Genomic DNA, 23,833 nt, shown 5'->3' on the forward strand with positions numbered 1-23,833 from the left:
TGTGCCACCTGCCTCATCCAGATTGGTGATCCCGGGGCTGCTTTTTAAGTAATTGAATTGGGTAGAATACAGTGACCTTTTCAGCATGGCCTGTCACCTGATCCCCAAAATCTAGGCTTTACAAGACGACGTATCAACTGTGAGAATGTTGCATCCTCCACAAGGCTGGCAGTTGTTCCAGGCAGTGAACTAACAGGAGGTACCTTCTTCCCCCTTCCTGGTTTCAAAAAGAAAGGGGGGAGAAGGAGCAGAAGAAGAAGCATGGAGGCGAAGAGAGGGTTGGGTTACAGTTGGCAGAGGCCATGGTGACTGACACACCATGGTGGTGGTGTTTGATTTGCTAGCTGTGCCCTTGGAGGTCCTGTGCTGGCATGCTATCTATACCTTCCTTCCTCCAAGGAGTTCAGGGTGGTGGACATAATTCCTCCCCTCCTTTTGTCCTCACAACCACCCTGCGAGGTTGGTGAGGCTGAGTGGAGAGAGGGTGACTGGCCTGCGGTCGCTCAGGATGCTTCGTGGCTGAGCAAGAATTTGAACCTGGATCTTCTAGGTCTACATCCAACTCCTGAGCTACTTATACCATCCTGGCTCTCTGTTTGAGCAAGAGAGAAGTATTCCAAATTTTTTTGCCATATTAGTTCCAAACAATAGGTCTCTGTTGCAAGGGTTCCTGGCAGAATACATGAGTGAGGACTTGTAAGAAAGCCGGTGATATTGTAAGAAAGCTGTGTCATTGTCATCTTATTTGCAAGGGAAATAGACCCCAAAACCTACCCAAAACAACCTTCAACTGCAGTCCTACATCCTTAGCTGACGAGGCATTCCGGAGGGGGTAGAAGATATCCCTGCCTCGTCCATAGTATGCCATACGGATGTGTCTAACTCTTGAGTACACCTTGGGGGACGATGGCAGAGCCCCTCTCCCCGCATAATGCAACTCTCTTCCTTCCCTTCTTAGCACTTGTGTATTTTCCCTTTATGCTTTTCTCATCATCTCCTCCAGATGGGAGATGGTTCTGCGGCCACATGGAGCCCCAAGCAGGAGCCGAACCTCGGCAACTTCCTCTGTGATTGTACAGGTGCACAGAGTCTGGTTCTTTCACCCTGCTACGGTGATTAAGACCTTTGTAGCAATGCAAGGAGTTGTATGTCTATTTTAGTTCTGTTTGGGTTCTGTCTGGCTCAGTTCCTTCCTTGCTTGCTGTTCTGCGTCGGTGGTGGGGAAAGCAACACCTTGGTTTTTGAGAATAGATTAGGCTTATCATCGTAATGTGCAGTTTCTCTTATTCTAATGGCAGATTTAAAAAAAAAAATGTGATTAGAACACTTTACAGTAAGCAAAGGAATTGAAAGTCTTCTGGAATAGGCAGGTCTTCCTGTAACTTGCCTAATCTGCTTTCGAAGTGCCACAGACTGGGAAGGCCCTGTCTGTGGTACCCATCAGCTGAATCTTTTTTAGTGGCAGACTAAAGAGCAGGGCTTCTGCAGCTGGTTGTGAAGCTCAGGCTGGAAAAGGAGGCCTTCAGTGTAACCTGATTGCTAATCTGTGTAGATCTCCAAAGCAGCAACGGAACCCAAGCATGAATTGGCAGCCAGTGTAATTTGGAACCAAATAGGTGCTGCATCTTCTGACTGTGATGTCCCAATGAGTATTTTTCCTTCTGTATTGTGCACCACTTGACATTTCCAGTTTGAGAAGAAGAAATCAGAAATAACACGCTGCCTGCAGCCTGGGGTCATCCAGTCAGACACTGCCTTGAGAGCTTGTCTGGCTGGGCCAACTTCTGAACCCTCTTGGTGTCACTGGTGACGTGAGTTGGCTGCTGCTGGGCTACAAGTGTGCACCTGAGTCGGTGGCAATGGCTCCTTTTGACCATAGTGAGGGAGAGTGGGGAGCTGCAATTGCTGATAACCCCCCCCGCGCGCGCGCGCGCAAGTTGCTGAAGGGAGGGTGGGAAGAGCCGTTGTCCACTGCTGGTGAGCCAAGGGATCCAGAGCAGAGCTTTCCCCTGGTGCCAGCACTGCATACAGCCTTCTCTAGCCAAAATACAAGCTGCGGTGGCTGTAGCCCCACCTCCCAAGTTGTCTTATAAGAGTAGCCCCCCCCCCCCACTTCAAAAGCTCTGCTGGTGCCCAGTGCTTATCTGTACCGGTCCAAAAGGAGCAGGATGACTCCTTTAATCTGTGCATCACACGTGCTTCTAACAAAGCACTGGAGGATGGCCTGATGACACTGCATTGCGTGGAAAACAGATGGTGGTGTGACAAGTGTGAGTTGTTGCCTCCTCCCTCCTTGTCTGTGACGGAAGGGCAATTAATCTGGGCCGTTTGGCCTGCTTCATCTCCCAGCTGCCCTGGTGCCCCACTAACCTACACGTTCAAAGAGCTCCTGCTTTGTGTGGCAGGGAGGGAGGGAGGCGGCCACCCTCGGTTTTGGGAGGAATGAGTGATGTCAGCCTGCAGACGGGAGGGGAATGCTCATCGGCAGAGCTCACTGTGGATTGTTGGAAAGTAGGTCACTGCCAGAAGCCGGTGGGCTGGCACAGTGGAAGGCACGTCTCAGAAAAGCAGGAACGGCAGCCAAGGAAGGGGAGCTCTCTCTCTCTCTCTCTCTCTCTTCTGAGCCTGCCCTGTCACTTCACCACATGAATGATGTGCAGCGGCGCTAGTTGCAATTTTGCTTAGATTCTCTTGTAAGTAATTGCTGTACATTGTCACCCATATTATATGACATTGCCCCCATACTGCAGTAAGGGAAGACTGAGGCCGGGAGGTGGCAACTCCTGAAGGGGCTACCGAGGTGAAACTTGGTGGCAAAGGTGAGAGTCAAACCTGGAAAGTCCAGGTTCACAGCTCAGTCTCATAGCCAGCAGAAAATGGCTGATATAATTAGAATGAGAATTTACTGGCAATAGTAAATGATTGGGGATTGGAGCCACACCTGGTCTAGATGAATTAACTAAGATGCTCCATCAGGAAAAGCTGGATTGTACAGCACGCACCCGTGACAAGATTTTGACATCTCTACTTATTGTTGTACATCGATATCTGTATCTCCTGATATATCTACATCAGGGTCCCCAAGGTGGCTTTATGGTGTTAAAAGCCCAGTACCTGCTTCCCCCCCCCCCGTCTCCTCTGCTGCTCCTACTGCCTTAATTTGAAAAGGAAGTTGGAGCTGAAGAGAGGTGCGCTAGAGAGCCTTTAAGGCCATCGCTCTCCTTGTCCTCCACACTTCCTCCTCCCCTCTGTCAAGGAGTAAGGGGCAGCCAGCGCTCTGTGTGGGAAGACCCTGCAAGGGGAATGTGACATTTGGCATGCCGCCTAAAAAGCCCAGGGGTCTTGGGCCTGCCCTGTTACCTCTAGTAGTCCTGTTGCAACTTTAACTCTGGGTTCTAGTGGTTGCGGAAGAAGCCACGTTCCTTCCACCCCACTGTACCCAAGAGGCCTTGCCGCTGACTTGGCCCGCTCCTTATTGGGCTGTGATGTCATAGGAAAGGGACCCGCAGGTCCTATTTTTATGAGTGTGGTTCACCCCACAACAATTATGTTGCGGTTCTTACAGATGGCTGCAAGTCACAGGACCATGTGGGTGTCGCGGGAGCCCACATGGACTCTGCTGTTGGAAGGAAGCACTCTTCTGAATCATCCGTGGTTTCTGCAGAACTTTTCACAGCCTCTCTGGCCTGGAATCACGTTACATTTCTAGGCTTAGAAGCATCTGTTCTCTCTCTCTCTCTCTCTCTCTCTCTCACACACACACACACACACACACATCTCTGGAGCTTGTTTGTGGGTGACAGCAACTGTTACCCTGCACATGCCCAATCTTGTCTGATCTTGGAAGCTAAGCAGGGTCAGGCCTGGTTAGTACTTGGATGGGAGACCGCCTGGGAATACCGGGTGCTGTAGGCTTATACCATAGTCTTTCGAGACTGAAGGTTGCCAGCCATTTGTTTGTGGGTTTAGAATTTTTCAGGCTAAACCTGCACCTGTTACATCTTGTCACCTTTTCCCAAGAAAAGATGAGACAGAAAGCGGGAACAGTGAACTTTTTGAGGCTGGTCCACCACTCTTGTTAATATGCTTTTATCTGTTTTTAAATTATGTTTTTAATCTGTTTTAACCTGTTGTAAGCCGCCTTGAGTCCCTTCGGGGAGAAAGGTGGGGTAAAAATAAAGTTATTATTATTTTATTATTAATGCATCCTTCAGGAGCCATGTATGTGCAGGAATTTGTTTTTGTCTTGATCAGCCCAAAATTGTGATTCACGCAGCCTAAAATCGTGTTTGCCTTTCTTGCAGCTGCATCACACTGCTGGCTCATGATCCACTTGTGAACAAATGAAATCCCCAAATCCTTTTCACATGTAGTACTTACTGCCAAGCCAGGTTTCATCCCTCCTACACCTGTGCATTTGAAAAATTAAAATAAATAAATAAATACATAAATAAATGTTTGCCTCAGTGGAGAATTTTGCTTTTGTCTCTGTTGACTTTCATAAAGTGTTCATTTTGTCAAGAAGTATATCAGTGCCTATGTTTCCAGGTTGAAGTCAAAAAAAAGCGACGCCTTCATTGTGGTAGCTTGAATTAGTAAGACTAATTACGATAATTTCCTCCTTGTCTAACCTTGTGGCAGAAAGTTTTTTTGCAGTTGTCGTTTTCAATCAGTCTAGCTAACCGTCACCGGGTTGCTTTCGCTGCGGGTCTTGCCTCCCTGCTTTTCGTGCGAAGTCCTCTTCTTAATTTGTGCCGTAACAAACTGGAAATAGAGTTGTGCTGGGGCTTATTACATTTTGCCTTAGCCTATCCATCGATTGTGCATTTTTAAAGCTGGCAACGTGATCCGTCATTGTGATTTCTGCAGCCGGCAGCCTGGAGGCCAGAAGAGACCTGAAGAGGGGGAATAATTGAAGTAATTTAATTTATGTTCTGCCGAATTAAGTATATTGTCCCCTTGCAGAATAAAATTGCTGCTGTTTGAGTTCTTATAAGGTGTTACCTTAATTAAACAAGAGAAAAGATGAACAGATCAAGCCTGGGTTTAGTGCTGGAATTTTCTTTCTCAGCTGAACTACAGAACTGTGTCCATAACCATGTTCCATCTCCTGTGGCTAGAATTTAATTTTTATTTATAGTCTTATTTTACTGGGCACTCTTCCTTGGGTCTTATCTCTACTGTGGATTTGTATGAATTCATACTGTTCGGGACCTAGTGTGTGGGTTCAAGGAGGGAAGAGGGCCACCCTGGTACATTGTGCGGTTGTTAGAGCTGATGTGTGATGGCCTCAGAGATGCAGATAGTTCACATCAGTGGTTTCCAAACTTTTTAGCATCTGGACCCGATTTTTAAAATGACACTCTATTGGGACCCACCTAGGTTTACCTGACAAAAAAAAAGAGGTCTAGACAAGAAAAACTTTTTTATTAGTAAATCAAATCAAAACCTTTATTGGCATTAACTAGTTAAAAAAAAAAAGACCCTTAAGCATTTGTCCCCCTGCATTTACACATGTTTGCAAACTGCAGTAGTTGAGCTTTTTGTAGGGCAGTTAGCAGCTACAGTATCTGATTTTTGAATAGCGTTAGAGCCTGAGGCAATTAGTTAGCTGAGCTTTCCATCACCCTTTGGGGACCCACCAAAAATCAGGTTGCGACCCACTAGTGGGTCGTGACCCGCAGTTTGGGAACCACTGGTTCTGTATTATGGAATTTCCCATCATAGCCCGTTCAAAACAAGTACAGGGATCTGGGGAGAACATGGCAAAAATTCCTGGGCACTTTCCCAATGAGAAAACAAAATGAATAGGTTTGAAGAAGTTGCAATGAAATTTAATGACTTCCCTAGAATGGTCTGCCAACCCTTTGAGCACTATGGTCTTTAACATCATCCGGGCTGGGTGGATGGCTTTGTCTCTCGCTCTCTGTGTCTCTGTATGTGTGTCGAGAGCAGCTGTGCTTCGTTCTGAGTCACTTAACTCCATGGTTACTCTCTCTCTCACTTCTCTTTGGGGGTCACTGCCAGGGACGGCGATTAACGGCTGTGTTTGTTTATCCCTGCAGAAGCTCGATGCCAAATCTCTCATCAAGCTGAACTTTGCGAAGAACATCGATGGTGAGTTGGCGCTGATTCTGTATTTTTTTTTCCCCTGCAGGCATTTCTATTTAAAGTTGACAAAATGTGAAGGCTGTGATGGGCACCGATGAGGACACTTGCTCACGAGGCTTGTCATTTCAAGACTGAGGCTCATGGGGTGACAGTTTCCTCCAGCAGGAGCAGATGATGCCCCATGAGCTAAAAAGTCCTGGTGTCTTTATTGTCTTCCCTCCCTTTCCACACTTGGGTTTGGATGCTGATCAGTCACCCTTTTCTCTTTCATGGGAGTACAAACATGTTACTTTGGGTGCCAAAGAGCACACTTCAATGTTCCACAGATTTAAAATATGGCTTGTTGCACCCTTACTTTACCTACTAAGCATTAACACTCAAGCCCTCCCCTCAACCCCATGCTACATTGCTATAGAGCAGTGATTTTCAACCTTTTTCGTCTCATGGTGCACCGACAAGGTACTAAAATTGTCAAGGCACACCATCAGTTTTTGGACAATTGTCAAGGCACACCTTTCTGTTGGTGGGGGGCTCATATCCCCAATGGTCCTATTAATAAATGACCCTCCACCAAACTCCCGCGGCACACCTGGGGACCATTCGCGGCACGCCCGTATGCCATGGCACAGTGGTTGAAAATGGCTGCTGTAGAGTATAGACCACTGGCACAGTGGTAAACTTTTGAAGTGCAGCAACTTGTCATGACACCTCCATAGCCACACCCTGTTAAGGCTATACCACAACAAATCTACATTAAATTGCTTCATTGGAGTGCTGCCACTTATTCCGACTTTATTCCAACAGTGGGTCCTTGGTAGCTACACAGGTTTAATTCCACACCTCCCCCATGGATACCAAAATCCACAGGTGCTGAATCTGTGGGGTCCAGATTTGCGGTGCTACAGTAACTTACCCAGAGGCCATGTTGGGCCATCTAGAGCAGGGGTGTCAAACATAAGGCCCAAGGGCTAAATGTGCCCCCCCCCCGGAAACTTTTTAGCTGGCCCTTGGGATCTCAGCTGCTGAGCAGTGCTGAGGTGTTCCTCCTAAAACAGCGACCCACATGAACATTGGGCTTTCCCATATCTTGAAATATGATCAAGATTTGCATATTTTCTCTTCTGATTTGCAGTTAATGAACTTCTATATGAGAGCAAGGTGCTGATTTCTGGCCATCAGCTGGTTAATGATGTCACTTTCTGCTTAATGACATCACTTCTGGCCCTCAACAGGTGCCCTGAATGCTAACTGGCCCTCTGTATAAAACGAGTTTGACACCCCTGGTCTAGAGGTTGTGCTGTTCTCCCAGCCTCCTTGGAATGCTAGCCTGACTGCAGCCAGAAGTGGCTTCTGGGCATGTCCAGAAGGCTGTCTGAGTCACAGGCTCAGCATGTGTGAATGCTCAAATCTGTGGATAAAGGGGGCCCACTGTACTTACTATATTTCATTTACAGATCTAGCTATTTCATCCCAGTCTCTTGGAGTAGGTTGCAACTGTTTAAAGCAAAATATAAAAAGCAAAAAGTTGCATATAAAAATATCTAAGATAAATATAAAATATATATTAGTGTGCCTATGCGTGTAACACTACTGTCCAATTTAAATCCGACCTATTCACCCCCTTTTCTTTGGACTGTCCCCCTCCCTTGGCCGCCCTGCGAATTATTTTGTCAGACTTACTAATCCAAGCAAAAGAAGGGCTTTCATGTTAGCGAGACTGAACATATTTCCATCTGCAATACACCAAGGGAGATTTTCTAAAACCTCACGTCCAAATAGATGATGTTTATTTTGTTCAGTTGAACCAGATACTCTGGATCACATCCTTCTTTGGTGCACTGCCCATCATAATCTCAGTCCCACTTACTTGACCCTTTTCTTTCTTCTCTTCCTGTTTCCCTTGTTGATCCTTTCCCAATTCTCCTTAGTGATTACTCCCCTTCCATCTCCAATTTGGTGGCAGAATTTTTAGCGGTAGTTTCTAAGGCAAAGGTCAGAAGCTAATACCTTGTAAAGTTGTATTTATTTGTTATGTTATGTTTTGTTATGTTATGTTTATTATTGCTTGTGGACTCCCAATATGCCAATAAAGGTTATTGAAGCGTAGCGTAGCAAAATATAAAAAGCAAAAAGTTGCATATAAAAATAGATAAATATAAAATATATATTAGTGTGCCTATGCATGTTTACTTTGAAGTACGTTCCACTGAATTCAGTAGGACTTACTCCCAACTAAATTTGCATAGAATTGTAGCTTTAATGTTACACGAGCTACATACGGTCTCTAAGGCAACTCTGGAAAGATGATGGCCTAGAGATTGACAAGTGCCCCTAGGCAAATTTCTCAGTTAGCTTCTTGCTGAGCCGGATGCTTTCTTTCAGCAAAGTGACAAAATTTTCAAAGGCAACACCTGAGTGTTGGTGCTCCTGCTGTAAGAGTGCTTCTGGAGCTCTGCTTCCCTTTGTGTCCATGCTAAAAATAGTCTTCTCCACTGGCTGTATTCGTTTACTCAGATGATTTATGTCCTGCCTTTCTAGTTCATTTACTCTACCCTCCCCATGGGTAAACTTGTGTTCCCCTTGGGTTTGGCAATTTGGATGCTCTACCAAAGTTCAAGGGGAGGGAGTCATCTGGACAGTCTTTTCTCAGCGTGCCAAAGCTGGGAAGGGAAACAGCAGCTAACACGCCAGCCTGAAGATGCAGTGGCAGAATGGGTCACTGTGTTGTGGTCTGCTCTTGCTGACCTCCACACTTGCCCACAAATGCGTTTCCTCAGAGGTGTGTAGTGCTTTGGCCCACGACCAACCTCTGTTGCTCACCTTTGCTCCCAGATTTAGCTTTTTGGGATCTGGATGAAGCAACTAGGAATGTTGAGGTTTAGCCTGGGGGTTCTGTGGTTAAATCAAGGCTGTGATTACTAGAGTGCTGTCTCTTATTAAGACCTGCCGCTCAATGGTATTCTTAGGTATGCACAACCTTGCAAATTATGCCTGCTGAGGTCTTGTCCCTCTCTCTGTGTACTTTTTCCTTTATGAACCAAACCATAACTAGGAAGCACAGTCTGAAATAAGCAGAAATGGCTTTAAATCACACCTCAGGCATACCAGTGTACTGATCAAGCAGGGTGTTCATAATTCACCGCCTTCTTTGCTTTCTGCCCAGCCGGTCTGTCAGTTTCCCTTTAATCCAGCAGCTTGATCTCTGTGTTTGCCGTAACCACATTTAATATTTATCTTGGTCCACCAGACAATTTGCAACTCGGTTTCATCCAAAGCTCAGTAATTTATTGCAAAGCGCACGATCAGATTTAAAAGGCTCAAGGCTCACCTACACGGAATACAAAATACTCTTCGGCCTTATAGCAGGATTCTGAGGCTCTTACAAATGGCACCTTCTCCAGTTAGGCATGTAGAACTTCTGGTATGCAGGTATGAAAGGACCAGCAAACTAACTAACCCATCAGATCAGTGGTTTTTCAACCAGTGTGCTGTGGGACATTGGTGTTCTTCGGGAGTTTGAGGCATAGCAGTTGAAAATAGCCGAAAAACGCGTCCGGGTTCTGTGGCTCTGTTTCTAGAGCAACTATCTATAGCAGCAGTTTCCAAACTGTGGGCCCATGCATCTGGAAAAGACCCCATTGTGTGTGTTGCTTACGATTCTTCTTTGCAGCCTCTTTCAAGTCAGTCTGCTCAGAAATTCATCCTAGGCAGCTGTTTCTGCTACTGGTCACCCCAGCAGGCTGTGCACCCTTATCTACAAGTGGAAGCTTCTGCCCAGCGCAAGTTTCTGACTAGACCTACTCTACCGCCTCTTATCTTTTGAGCTGAACGGTAAGCATCACACACAACAGGGAAGGCTTTTTCCTAGATGCTGGATCTGTCCCACGGGCCGCAGTTTGGCACCCACCGGTCTATGGTAATGAATTGTCTGTTCCCCTTCCTCTGCCGGCTCTGACTTAGAAACAGGTGCCCTAGAAACAGAGCTGCAGAACCAGGAAGAGTCTCCCAGAAGCCAAGAGTAACATCACAAGAGGCAAAGACCATATAGGATAGTGTGTGTTGCAAAGAAAAACATTGCAAATGTTTTACAGTTCTTTTCTGACTCCTTTTGTTCCTCTGCCCTAGGAAAATACCACTGTCCAGTGCTCTTCACTGTATTCACCAATAATTCCCACATTGTGGCCATCAAGCAAACAGGAAATGTGTTTGCATATGAAGTGAGTTCTTCCTCATTCCTCCACTGAATGTCACTATAAAGTCTTTGCCATCCTTCAGCTATATCTGTTTTGGGACAGTCTGTGAGCAGATGATACTGTTAAGCGTGCAAGCAGCTGCTGTGTACAGAGAGTGGCTCCACAGATGGGATCTGGAGGTGGGGAGAACACATGCTGGGGGCCCGTGTCCACCCAAGGCCCCGTGTTTGTGCCTGACTGTCTCTTGAGTCACACCTGCAGACCATCAGTAGTGCATCAGCGTCACACCAATGAATTGAAAATGGCTGCGTTGAGTGTACGCTGCCCCCAGTGTTCTGCACTACTGCCCAGTAAACCAGGGTCCGTGGAGATGCTTATGGGGAAGTTGTGGGGCAATTGCGGGGAGCATTGGCAAACCGCCTTCTTCTCCCTCCTCCCCACTGATGTTTTACGGTACCGGGGTGATTGGGCATCCAGAACCAGGACAACCAGGAAGTGTTAAATAGCACTGATAAAAGCGAGCTAGGATGGTCCACTTCTGCTACCTGCTTCACGCCGTTTCCTGGTTTTTCTGGACTGGGCCCCCAGTTGCCTTACTGGGAGACAGTAGGGAGCAGTGGTATCTGGGAGCCATTCTCTTTCCCCCCAGACCTGAGATGGGGTTTGGGGGGGGGGAATTCCTGGGGCCTGGGCCTCCAGGGGTCCTGGGCTATGACAAAACAGACTATGTAGTACAAATCATTTATTGCAAAATGTAGTAAGGGGGGCCTAGTCACGCGTCTTGCCCTGGGCCCAATGCCAGCTCTCAGCAGCCTTGTTCCCCCCCCAATCATTTCACAAATCCTGCTCTTGCTACTTCCTACCATCACCCAATAAACCAGCCAGAGGCCCAGGGTTCAATGGGGAAGCTTACATGGAGGCTGTGAGAAGCAGGGGGCAGCCATGGACAAGATGGAAAAACAACATGGGTCACTGTGATTCACAGTGTCGTGTTGCTCCTTTGGCAGAGTGATCCTTAACAGGAAGAAGAGTAGCTCCCCTTGATGTCATAAGAACATAAGAACAGCCCCACTGGATCAGGCCGTAGGCCCATCTAATCCAGCTTCCTGTATCTCACAAATGCCCCAGGGAGCACACCAGATAACAAGAAACCTCATCCTGGTGCCCTCCCTTGCATCTGGCATTCTGACATAGCCCATTTCTAAAATCAGGAGGTTGCGCATACACATCATGGCTTGTAACCCATAATGGATTTTTCCTCCAGAAACTTGTCTAATCCCCTTTTAAAGGCATCCAGGCCAGATGTCGGGGGAGTATTCTCCCAAATTAGTGTGCTTGGGATTGTAGGCAGGGTATGGCTGACATAGGGCAGTTGTGTCCGAGGCAGTGGGTGACTGAAGTGCTGTGAAGGAGATGTAATGTCTCATTCTTCCTTGTACCTACAAGAGCCAAGGTGTCTGGCTCTTTTCTTCCTACAGGACTGGAAAAGTTCAGACATTTTTTTAAATTATCCTATTGCATCATTTCTGATTCTTTCAAAATTGTATTTGTTTTAGGCAGTTGAGCAACTGAACATAAAAACGAAAAGCTATAAGGATCTGTTAACAGATGAGCCTTTTACCAGACAGGATATTATCACGCTACAGGTAGGTTCTGTCTGCCTTCATTTCTGACGCTTTGGTTTCCCTGTTCTCCGTAATCGTGGTCCTTATGACACTCCAGTAACAAGGATGTCAGTTGCTGGACTTATCAACCAGCTGACACCACCTGAATGTCCGCACTGTTGTCCCCCTCTTGGGTTGTATCCCAAGTAAATTAGTCAGGGCTTGGTACCATTGAAATCCGTTAGGCCAATTGTAGAGATACTCCCCATTTATGGTAGTGTTGGGTTCCAGGGGTTTGTTGGCAAGTGAAGTAGTGCTGCTGTCTCCATTGCTGTAGTTGCACACTCAGGAAGCTGTCAGTTTTGTATATTTCATTTCAGAGCCTCAGGAATGCTCCTGAGCAGCTTTGATACCCAGCAGAAAGTGTTATTTGTAAGTTGAACCTTCTTAAGTATGAGACCTTCCTCACTGGAACCCATGACTTGTCTCCAAAGAGTCTCTTCCACACGAGGAAGGCACTTCCGTTTGCACTAATGGGGGAATTGTTCACCCATTTCCCCTTAATTCTGCAGCCTTCTGTCGTCCATGTGGTTCTGTTCTGGGGTGGGAACCCCCTTCCTCCCCAGTGGATTTTCAGCAGGCACAAGGGGCTGCTGTGCTGATGAGATGGCAGGGGACATTTATTGATTTATATCCCACCTTTGTGCCCCAAAGGAAAAGTTTGCTTTTTGTAAGCTGCAAGGGCAAGTGGTAACAGCATCTTGTAGGATTTTACCAGTGGTGGCAAGCGCATGGTTTAGGTAACTGCGACTCCCTTGCACGTGTTGCATTGGGACTGCTAGTATGTTGGTAGATTGTTTTGCCTCCATAATTAAGGGGGCTGCACATGCTTGGCGCTGAGTTCCGGAGGAGATGCTGGGGGAAAACCTTGGACTGGGCCCCCAGTAGTACAGACACCCTCTTCCTGTAGTACTTAGCATAGCTGAAGAGGAAGCCTGTGGGATGTTTTGCAGATGCAGTGGATGCTGCCCAACACTGCCCACAAAGCCTCCTCTTTGGGTCTTGTCTCACCAAATGATAGCGGACAGAGACATTGTCAGGTGCTCATCTTGGCATCATTTGAAATGTTCCGTGCCCCATCTTTCTGACACATAGAGGTGGGACGTGGGACTTTAAAATGGCGCAATGTCTGGGAGAAGCATTTGGACTCAGCAGTACCTGGTAGTTCGGGGCCCATTTGGGAGGCTTCCACATCACCCAGATGCCACAAAAACCAACATGTGGAACTGCAACTCGTGTGCAGTGGTGTTTTGTTTTCTTAATTTCCTTTTGGGGCTTGCGGCTGCTGGAGCCCACGTCTCCAAATGCAATGTGTTTGAACCTGGTGGGTTTCATTTCCCAAATCTGCTTTTTTAAGCTTTTGCGGGGTGGTATTTGTGTGTCCCCCAAGGGATCTCAACAAGTGTTTTTAAAAAGTTGCTGAACAGAGAGAGAGAGAAATGTGTTTGTGCCATCAGTATGGAAAACGGAATATTTTCTTCAAAATGTTCAAAAAATCCATTCTGATTTAATATATTATTGCTAAAAGCTTTACTGGAGAGAGGAGATAATCTTTTTTTTTATTGTAGGAACCTGGGTGAACGAGCTCAATACACACAGATGTCTTGGCCTGTTTGCCTTAACCTAATGTTCCCAAACTTTTTAGAGACTGTGGTGCCCTACTAGCAGAGACTCTACTGCCCAGACATAAGGTTTTCCTTTAATGTCACATATTTGCAACAAAACAAAACAGAAAACTACAAAAATGTCCCCTTTTGGAGCAAATGGCAACTATAGGGATTGATGACCTGGTGACCCATTAGCAGACCTCCCATTGATGGAATGGGGCAAATGCCCCAGACTTAGAACATAAGAACAGCCCCACTGGATCGGGCCATAGGCCCATCTAGTCCAGCTTGCTGTCTCACAGCGGCCCACCAAATGCCCCAGGGAGCACACCAGATAACGAGAGACCTCATCCTGGTGCCCTCCCTTGCACCTGGCATTCTGACATAGCCCATTTCTAAAATCAGGAGGTTGCACATGCACCAGAATGAGGTCTCTGGTGTGAGAAGTGGGATGCTGAAGAAGACTGACCTTTGGTCTGACGCACCAAGGCTGCTTGCAAGTTTAGATTCTTGGTTACCTTTGTGAAACTGCACAACTAGCTTTTTATTTAGCCATGCGTATTAGAATCAGATCCTATAGTCACTTGGCATCTGTTGCCCTCCTTTGCTGGGAGTGGCATTACTGGCACTCATACAGTCTCCCACTGAACTCTTTTCAAACCTTTAAAGCAGTGTTTCTCAAACTGTGGGTCAGGACCCACTAGATGGGTCGCGAGACAATTTCAGGTGGCTCCCCAGTCATTTCAATATTTTATTTTTAATATATTAGACTTGATATGTGACTGCATTTGGGGAAATGTTATAGACCTGTACTTTTAACAAACTACTATGTATATTCTTTGAACAATGATAGTAAAGGAAACTTACTCCTGGGTAAGTGTGGGTATGATTGCAGCCTAGGATTGTTAAAAATTTTCCTGCTTGATGATGTCACTTCCGGTCATGACATCACTTCTGGTGGGTCCCGACAGATTCTTATTCTGTTCCGGTGGGTCCCGGTGCTAAATGTGTGAGAACCACTGCTTTAAAGGCTTTCCCACTAAGGAAGGCAATTATTCTGTTTTGTTTGTTGGTACATTTAGTCAACCCCCTGCCCCTGTTTTGCCTGGTTTATTTCACCTTCATTGGCCTATTTATCCACATATGCATTATTAACACTGATGCTCTGGTGACATGTGGACCCCTGCACAATCAGAACGTTTACATCTTGAACAATAGCTCGTGTGAATGCACTGCACAGACTGGTAGCAGGAAAAGGATAGGGGGATCACGAGAGCGCACAGTATTTATCTGATAATTCAGCATAATGAACAAGATTCAGTTTATTGAGGGGAATTAATTCAATAGAGGGGAAGGAAATGGCATACAAAGTTTACAGCTGTGAATGTTACACAGAGCTGTAGAGAATGCTGATGCATAAAGAAGACTGATCCAAACACTTAACTGCTAATGATTGTAAAGCTGAATTCCCAGTGAAAATAAAACATGGCTGGGACCCTGTAAAGACTAAGCGACTGGAGAAGCGTAAACAGCTAATGGGCGAGTAAAACTTAACAGTTGATGCAAGGTGTCGATGGCGGGCCAAGAGGGAGAAAGGAGTCAACTGAGAATGCTGAGAGAGGGACAGAGGGGAAGATCTAGGGAGATAGCCGACTGGGAATGCAAGTCAGGAGGGAAAACGAAAGGAAGATTGGGTGTACTTGGGCAGTGGGGATGTACCTCTTGTGATAGCTGCCTTCTTCCCATGAAATGAACTTCCTGGTGGTCCACTCTTGTCTGGCACCAGCTGAGTGCATGGGTGGTGAAAACTGTGGAGCATGGCTAGGCATCAGTTGTGCCTCTGTTGAGGTGCCTTTTCCTTTGGTTTGACACCCCTGCTCAGGCCTGCAGTGGGGGAGGCAGTGCCAAGACTCTGCCGGGTGAGCGAAGGAAACCGGATCGAGGTGCACCAAGGTTCTCTTCGGAGCTTGGGCTCAGTGAAGGAGAGATGAAAAGGAGCGTAAGGACAGTGCTTTAGCAGGGCAGCTGAGGATCGAGAGAGGGAGAAAAGAGGACCAGGGAGTGAATGGAGTCCACCCATCTGGAATGGGGGGGGGGTGTCTTTGTTTTCAAGGGGGCTAGAGACTGCCTGGCATGAAAGGATGACTCTGTATTGCAAGGAAGCAAACAAAGGAAGTGAATGTATATTCTCTTCTCTTTGGTTTAGGCTGCAGTCCATACAGGCTATCTTGAGAAGAGGTCCCATCAATTTCACTGAGACTTGCTTCTGAATAGACATGTGCAGGATTGTGCTGTTACATTCCCTACTTAAGACTGTTGATGAAATTGTATGGTTGGAATTCCCGGGGCCAACTTGTCCCATTTTCCCAAAATAATTTGTGCTTCGCGTTGATGGTTTACCCTGTTCGTGTGCCATCTTGTTGGTTTGCTAGCTTGCCCAATATAAGATGAACACAGACTTAGATAACTCTAAGACACAGGGCGCAATCCTAACCAACTTTCCAGCACTGACTTAGCCGCAATGCAGCCCCCAAGGTAAGGTAACGAACATGCCCTTAGCTTGAGGAGGCCCCCTTGACTACCTCCCCACTGCAGGATGCAGCGCACGCCACATTGGCACAGCTATGTCAGTGCTGGAAAGTTGGTTAGGATTGCGCCCATATTCATGCAGGAGTGGTCTGTTTGTGGTTATGGGTGGGTTGACCAGGCAGAAGTCCCTACCCAATCAAACCAGTGGCAGTGGTTGCACTGAGTGCATTATGGCAGGTGGCATCAATGGGGGGGGGAGAGTGGCTCAGTGCAGGGCTTTTCTGCCACAGGTGTCCCAGTGCTGAATGGCAGCACCAGAAAGTTTGGGGGGGTGGGAAAGAAAAGGGTCTCTGCGGGAAGAGAAGTCCCAACCAACTTCCGACCCCGTCTTTTTTTCCCCAAGCTCAGAGGCTGGTTTTGCCATCTTCCCAAATGCCTGCTCTGTTTTTGTTTTTCCTATTCTGAGTTTTCCCCTGGGGGCTGGGGATAAGAATAGGCCCTCAGTTTGGCTGTACTTGTCGTAAGAGGCGACTAAACAGCCACCGGGTAGATGGGGCTCGTCAGCCTGGGAAGGCAGCTCATCTGAGAGAAAGAAAACTCTGATCCCAAACCTCCACTGCCTTGTGGCTACATCCAGTTATGGAAAAGGCTTCAGGAGTCAACCTCGAGGCAAAATCCGGAGCCGGAGTCCCTGAGGCAGTTCATGGCTGAACACAGTCATGTTCTGGCAACTCCTGCGACGCCGCTGGAACCAACTGTATTGGCCTCTGCCTTTCCATTGGACCATTTCAGAGACGTGGAGAGGGGGGATTTGCTGCATGGGTAACAGCCTATCCTCCATACCTACTTTACCCAGACTTCGCGTACTGGAGAGGACACTCTGTTCCAGAACCACCATTCAGAGCGTGACACCATAGTCTTCCGAGACTGAAGGATGCCAACAAGATTCTGAGTTAGGAAAACTTACTTTCTTCTGTTGAATATTATGGCTGAGTTTGCCTCCCAGTTCTTTTTCCCCTGCTACCGCAAGAACTGGGAGGCAAACTCGGCCATAACAAAGAAGTGTCTTTAAAATGGAAGAGAACAGAAAAGGAAAGGGAGGTAGAGGATTTGTCATTTGGGTGCACGAACCCTCCGGTTGGCTCCATAAATTTCTCCTGGTTTTACTGCCAACAATAAAATCAAGATTTATTCACTAGCGGAAGCAAACAATTTCAGGGATGAATGAAAGGCATAATTATATCATTTAATGAGAGATGGAGTTATTGGCTCTCCGTAGTGAGTTGGTGGTGATGGAATATTGGAAGGTTTCTTATCTGAAGCCACAATGCTGCATTCATTGGGGGCTACACAATCTACATTCGTATTAAACAGCTCTCTCCGTGCGACTTTTGGATGGAGCCATTGTGTGTTCTTTCTGCTTCGGCATGAGATTTTTATGCCTCAAAAAAAAAATTATATTTCATTTTGGAGCAATCTTGCTTCAAGTTTCATCATGTTGATTTTTCCCCCCAGAATGACAAGTGACTGGTTTTTAAGAGACTGCTTGTTCTGGAAAGACAAAAAAGTATTAAATAAGTGTGCAAAGTCGTTTGCATCTGGGTGTTCCCTGTATAGCAACCTTGTACACTGAGTCAGTAGTAATATTCCCATTTTGCAGATGGGGAAGACTGATTCTGAGAAGGAGCAGCTGGCGGAAGGCCATTTAATAGATTCATGGTAGAAGTGAGATCTGAACTGGGAGAGTCTCCCAGTTTGCAACCGGATCTTTTAGTCGCTGTGCTGTACAAGGTGCACAGCACCTTAAGTTATAAGAGCATAAGAACAGCCCCGCTGGATCAGGCCATAGGCCCATCCAGTCCAGCTTCCTGTATCTCACAGCAGCCCACCAAATGCCCCAGGGAGCACACCAGATAACAAGAGACCTGCAAGGCCTCCTGGGAATTGTAGTTAAGAACATAAGAACAGCCCCACTGGATCAGGCCATAGGCCCATCCAGTCCAGCTTCCTGTATCTCACAGCGGCCCACCAAATGCCCCAGGGAGCACACCAGATAACAAGAGACCTGCATCTTGGTGCCCTCCCTTGCATCTGGCATTCTGACATAGCCCATTTCTAAGTTGTTGAAAAATACTTGAATGAAATCTGCCTGTTTACTCCCCAGAGTTTGAAGCAGGGCATTCATTCAGTGGTGTCAACAAGGGGGGCGCGGATTGCGCAGGGGTGCAACACCACTACTGGCCAAAAATTTTTGAAACCTGGAACTTTCAAATAATACCATCATGTTATATATCAATCGATGCGTAATTTCATGCAGAATGTAATGAAACATAGTGCGTTGAAATATCTCTCTTCTATCAAAAGTTATAGCTAAAAACCAGTGGGGGTGGGTCAATGGTACATCACCACACCCACCTCCCAGGGTGTTGCCCCACATGCTGGGAGAAGGTCCATCATAGGGGTCACGCGCTGGCCTCTCACAATGGGTGGCACACACCCTAGTGATGCCACTGCATACATTATTTCCCTTGGGATTACTATCTTCCCTATGATTACTATCTTGGCCTCTGAGCGTCCCACTTGGAGGCAGGCTGCGCAGCATGGCCTCTCCCAGTTTGAAGAGACACTTGGCCAATAGACTGAGGCAGAGAGGCAAAGAAGGAAGGCTCATAGCCAGGGAGACAGACCAGGGACACACTACACTTGCTCCCAGTGTGGTAGCGATTGTCACTCCTGAATCGACCTTTTCAGCCACACTAGATGCTGTTCCAGGACCACCATTCAGAGCGCAATACCATAGGCTTCCGAGACTGAAGGTTACCAACTAACTAACTCTTCCTGAATTCCTGTCTTGGTTTCAGCTCTTGATGCTGAGCAAGCCATGGCTAGCTGGAACCGTTAATCTGAAACCCTCTGATTTATTTATTTATTTATTGGATTTGTATTCCGCCTTTCTCCCCGAAGGGCACCCAAGGTGGCTAACAATCAAATTAAAAATTTGAATTTGATTTGAATCTTGCTTCTGCAGTGAACTCACTAGTTGAGTTTCTAGGTGAACTCACTAGGTGAGTTTCTTTACTCAGCATGTGGTTGGTCTGTGGAACTCCTTGCCACAGGATGTGGTGCTGGCATCTAGCCTAGACACCTTTAAAAGGGGATTGGACAAGTTTCTGGAGGAAAAATCCATTATGGGGTACAAGCCATGATGTGCATGTGCAACCTCCTGATTTTAGAAATGGGTTATGTCAGAATGCCAGATGCAAGGGAGGGCACCAGGATGAGGTCTCTTGTTATCTGGTGTGCTCCCTGGAGCATTTGGTGGGCCGCTGTGAGATACAGGAAGCTGGACTAGATGGGCCTTTGGCCTGATCCAGTGGGGCTGTTCTTATGTTCTTAAACTACAATTCCCAGGAGGCCTTGCAGGTCGTCTTGTTGTCTGGTGTGTTCCCTGGGGCATTTGGTGGGCTGCTGTGAGATACAGGAAGCTGGACTAGATGGGTCTATGGCCTGATCCAGTGGGGCTGTTCTTATGTTCTTAGGTGGCCATCAGCAAGCTAAGTAATGTTGTCGAAAGGGAGACCATCTTTAAAAGCAGTTCTGAACTACTCCATATATGTCTGAACTTCAAGTTAGCTTGGACCCCTTTCCCCCCAGTTCAACTTGCCCGTTTAAAATGGTTAACATTTACAAACCACTGCACTCAGGTTTGTTCTCTCTCTCTCTCGCTCTCTGTCTAGGATCCAACTAATTTGGACAAATTTAATGTCTCCAGCTTTTTCCATGTAAAGAACAACTTGAAATTGACTGATCCAGGTAAGACGGATGAAAGCCTAATAACCTAATGAAAAGCAAATTAACCAAATATCAGCAGAAGCAGCATCCTTTGTCTGTCTAACCCTGGGGTGTCAAACATAAGGCCCGGGGGGACCAGATGCAGCCTGAGAAAGCTCTTTATCCGACTCTCAGCCTCTCCTAGCAAAACCATCAGCTGCTCTCAGCTGCTAAGTTGTAGTGAGGTGTCACTGCTGAAAGGGCAGCCCACATGATAATTGGGCTGCCTCATATCTTGAAAGTAGGATCAAGACTTGCCTATTTTTCTCTTTTGTTTGTAGCTAATGAATTCCTAGGTGAGCAAAACTGCTTTTATGTCATGACCTGCTTAATGACATCACTTCCAGCCTTCAGCAGGCATCATGAAAGCCATATGGCCCTCTATATGAAATGTGTTTCACACCCCTGGTCTAACCAATCGATCATTTGGAGCAACTTAAATGTGGCGAAGCAGTGAGCAAGATTTTGGACTGATCAGATTTCTTCTTCAGCCTGGATGTTACACAGAATGCATAAATTCTGTTAAATTAGTTTTGGTTGTTGCTGAGTAAATAGAAATTGGAGGATTAATGTGAAATATAAAGAGGTTTGCTTTGAAGGTCTGGCATGAGATGTTATGACGTTTTTGGTGTTTTGGTTAACATGCCACGTTCCACGGTCCCAGGTTCAGTCTCTGGCAAGGAGGGCAGAGGCGCATTTCTGATTCAAATGTTTAAGAGCTGCTGCCAGTCTGGGTTGACAGTTTTGAGCTAGATGGGTCGATGGGCTGACTCAGTATGAGTCTGATGCTGCTATGACTGTCTGCTGGGATGAAAAGGGACGGTTGCCCTTCTTATGTTAAATGTTAAAGATCCAACACTTTTTAAAAATTTTGTCCAGGTAGCAAAGGAGAAATATCTCCCTTAGACATCACTTACTACTTTGTCTGTTACACACATGCACTCTTTCCACTGTTTCAGTTGTCCACGGCTCACAACTTCACACTCATGATCTTTGTTTGCCCTCCTGTCACTGTGTCCTGTGCTGTACTGCCTGTCTCCTAGAGCAGAGGTCTCCAAATCCTGGCCCAGGGGCCAGATGCGGCCCGCGAAGTGCCTCTATCTGGCCCGTGACCCCTGAGAGACTCTGCCCCAGTTGACCAAATACAACCAGAGTTGTGCTTGTGGGATGGGGCAGTGGGAGTCCATTTAAGTGTGTGGTTTATTTCTTGGGCTGTGTTGGTGTTTGGAGAAATCCTGGACATTTGAACCCATTTATTCATTCATTTCAGTCATTCATCTAAGTTCCATCTCTAATGTATATATTTAAATTTTATATTTAATTTTTTTTTCCGGCCCTCAACACCGTGCCAGATGTTTGATGCAGCCCTTCGGCCGAAAGGTTTAGAGACCCTTGTAGGGATAGTGGTTGCAGTTGTCCAAACAGCTTCCTCTTTGTGCCTGTTTGATTGCGCTGGCCCTTGTTAGCTAACAAGCAAACGTGAACAGGAAGTGGTTTGGAGGGCAAGCACTAACAGGCGGTCATGAAGAGGAAGCAGTTTGGAGGGCTTGTGCAGAGCAAAATTGTATCTGCAGTAGCAGCAGAAACATCCCCCACGAATACAGGGGGACAAATGTATATTTATTGTGTTTTTTTTTGGCGCTGCCGCTGTTTCTTTAGGAGCAAAAAAAATACATGCCTTTTTATTTAGCAGTGATAGTCAGAGAGGGGACAAGACACCTTGGATCCAAGAGCCCGTTATGTAAAGGTATCCTTCTATTGCTTTGCAGATGAGGAAAAAGCAAAATCAGACCCAACTTATTACCTGAAAGCGACCAATGTCGAGACGCGGGAGACATTATCAGAACTGTACAAGGAGTTCAAAGGGGACGAAGTTCTGGCAGCCACCATGAAGGCTCCTGAGAAGAAGAAAGTGGATAAGCTGAATGCAGTAAGTTGATTTTGTTGATCAAAGGGCCAGTTCGGACTGGGTGTCGAGCACCGTGAAAAGGACTTTCCGCTTAGAAAAGGGACGCTGAATGGACTGTCAGCAGGGAACCAGCCCGACTAATCATGGTTTTCCAAAAGCTTTTGATCGGTGAGGCTTTGGCCCGCGGTTTGTTGGTAGGTGTGCTGTCAGGATGTGCAGTGTATGCTAGAAAAGACCCAGATAAAAAAAATAGCCAAAGTGGGCGGATAGTTCAGGCCCGTCCTCATGAAAAGGCAGAGGGCAAAGCAGGGAGGATTGAATGAGCAGAGGAGATTGGCAGCCCCTCTTTCTACTGCCACCGTTTCCGCCTTTTCAAATGGCTAGGGAGAGGAGGGTGGGGGCGGGATGGTGGGGGGAAGGAGTGCCACTTAAGTGTGTCCATTTAGAACAGTGATGCGCTTTTTAATCATGCTCACATTTAATGACTTTATTTAGCGCGTATTTATGCTAAAAGATATATATTGGGGGTGGCCAAACTTGGCTAATATAAGAGCCACATATGATAAATTTTAAGTCTGAGAGTCGCAATACTTAAGAAGCATTTGAATTGTTAAATATTTACTCACCGTGAACATTAAATTTAGGTGTTTTCAGTGGACTCTCAGATTATATATGGTAAATAGTCATAAAGCTTGAAAAATTTATTTACCTTTTATTATTAATTGTGATGCAGAAAAGAGCTCGGCCAACATATTTCTGCCAGCCGCACGTTATGCATCGAAGAGTTGCATAATGTGGCTCACAAGCTGCTTAGCCACCCCTGATATATATTAATATCTTTGAGGATATTTGTATTAAATATTGTTTTAAAATTTCAAATCGTTTTACAAAACGTTAGCTTGTGGTTTTTATTGCTGATACGATTTATGTTGTGAACTGAGTATTTTAAGTAGGAAAGTTGGATAGAGAGACCTTTAAACAAATGAATAAATATCTTTTTTTTTGTTGTTGTTCTTGTGAAACAGGCCCACTATTCCACGGGCAGGGTGAGTGCGTCCTTCACCTCCACCGCCATGACTCCTGAAACCATGCATGAAGCAGGTACAGTCAGTTCCTCTCCTGGGCTATGATAAAAGAATCACACAGAAGGGTACATTTGTGGGTGATATGAACAAAAAGCTCTTTGAGAGCTTTATGAGAATATCAAAGCTGAAGGGAAGATGATAAAGAGAAGAGACGGGCTTGTTTGAAATGAGTGGGGGGTGGGAAGATGGGGGGAGAGAGAAGGAAGAAGAGTGGACCATTATGCATTAACAGGCAAAGAGGGGGACCTGAGCAAGGTAAAAGAATCAGAGTAAGGACATGCAATAAAACAGTATTAACATAACACTGAGAAACGCACCCGGAATTATAGAAACATTCAGTGTTGATTATTTAGAGCAGAGGTCTTCAACTTTTTTTTTTTTTGTTCCACGACCCCAGTACATAAATAATGAGACTGGGGATCCCACTGTCGATCCTGGCCCCCTCCCGGGACCCTCTCTACCCACCCCCACTGTGGCCCACTCCCCATCCCCATAATGCTCTCCTAGCCCTGTTCACTGTAGCCAAATATTCTTATTAGAGTGAACAGAAAAAAGTTACCGTGAAGCCTGGCATTAGTGAAAGCTATTTTAGCACAATTATTATTATTATTATTATTATTATTATTAACAGTATTTATATACCGCTTTTCAACTAAAGTTCACAAAGCGGTTTACAGAGAAAAAAATCAAATAACTAAATGGCTCCCTGTCCCAAAAGGGCTCACAATCTAAAAAGATGCAAATGAATACCAGCAGACAACCAGTAGAACAGACAGTGCTGGGGTGAGGTGGGCCAGTTACTCTCCCCCTGCTAAAAAAAGGAGCACCCACTTGAAAAAGTGCTTCTTACCCAATTAGCAGGGGTTAGACACAATTAACTAAGAACAATTGCTAAGAACTTGAG

At 46.2% G+C, this 23,833-nt stretch overlaps 1 protein-coding gene and 1 pseudogene across 2 annotated transcripts in view; both read left to right on the plus strand.

Annotated features, from left to right (window-relative positions):
- The window catches only part of PPIL2 (peptidylprolyl isomerase like 2), a 62,825-nt gene that overhangs the window by 12,311 nt on the left and 26,681 nt on the right, over positions 1-23,833 (plus strand). The window contains exons 6-11 of one of the 2 annotated variants that reach the window (XM_066609857.1): positions 6,066-6,117; positions 10,237-10,328; positions 11,861-11,950; positions 19,842-19,917; positions 21,705-21,865; positions 22,870-22,945. In XM_066609857.1, coding sequence (XP_066465954.1) covers positions 6,066-6,117; positions 10,237-10,328; positions 11,861-11,950; positions 19,842-19,917; positions 21,705-21,865; positions 22,870-22,945 — 547 coding nt within the window. The remainder of the gene's footprint in view (positions 1-6,065; positions 6,118-10,236; positions 10,329-11,860; positions 11,951-19,841; positions 19,918-21,704; positions 21,866-22,869; positions 22,946-23,833) is intronic. The other variant, XM_066609858.1, reaches the window with a different exon arrangement.
- LOC136634561 (5S ribosomal RNA) lies at positions 3,796-3,915 on the plus strand (annotated as a pseudogene).

This window comes from Tiliqua scincoides, chromosome 14 (genome assembly GCF_035046505.1).
Source record: "Tiliqua scincoides isolate rTilSci1 chromosome 14, rTilSci1.hap2, whole genome shotgun sequence".
Lineage (NCBI taxonomy): Eukaryota > Metazoa > Chordata > Lepidosauria > Squamata > Scincidae > Tiliqua > Tiliqua scincoides.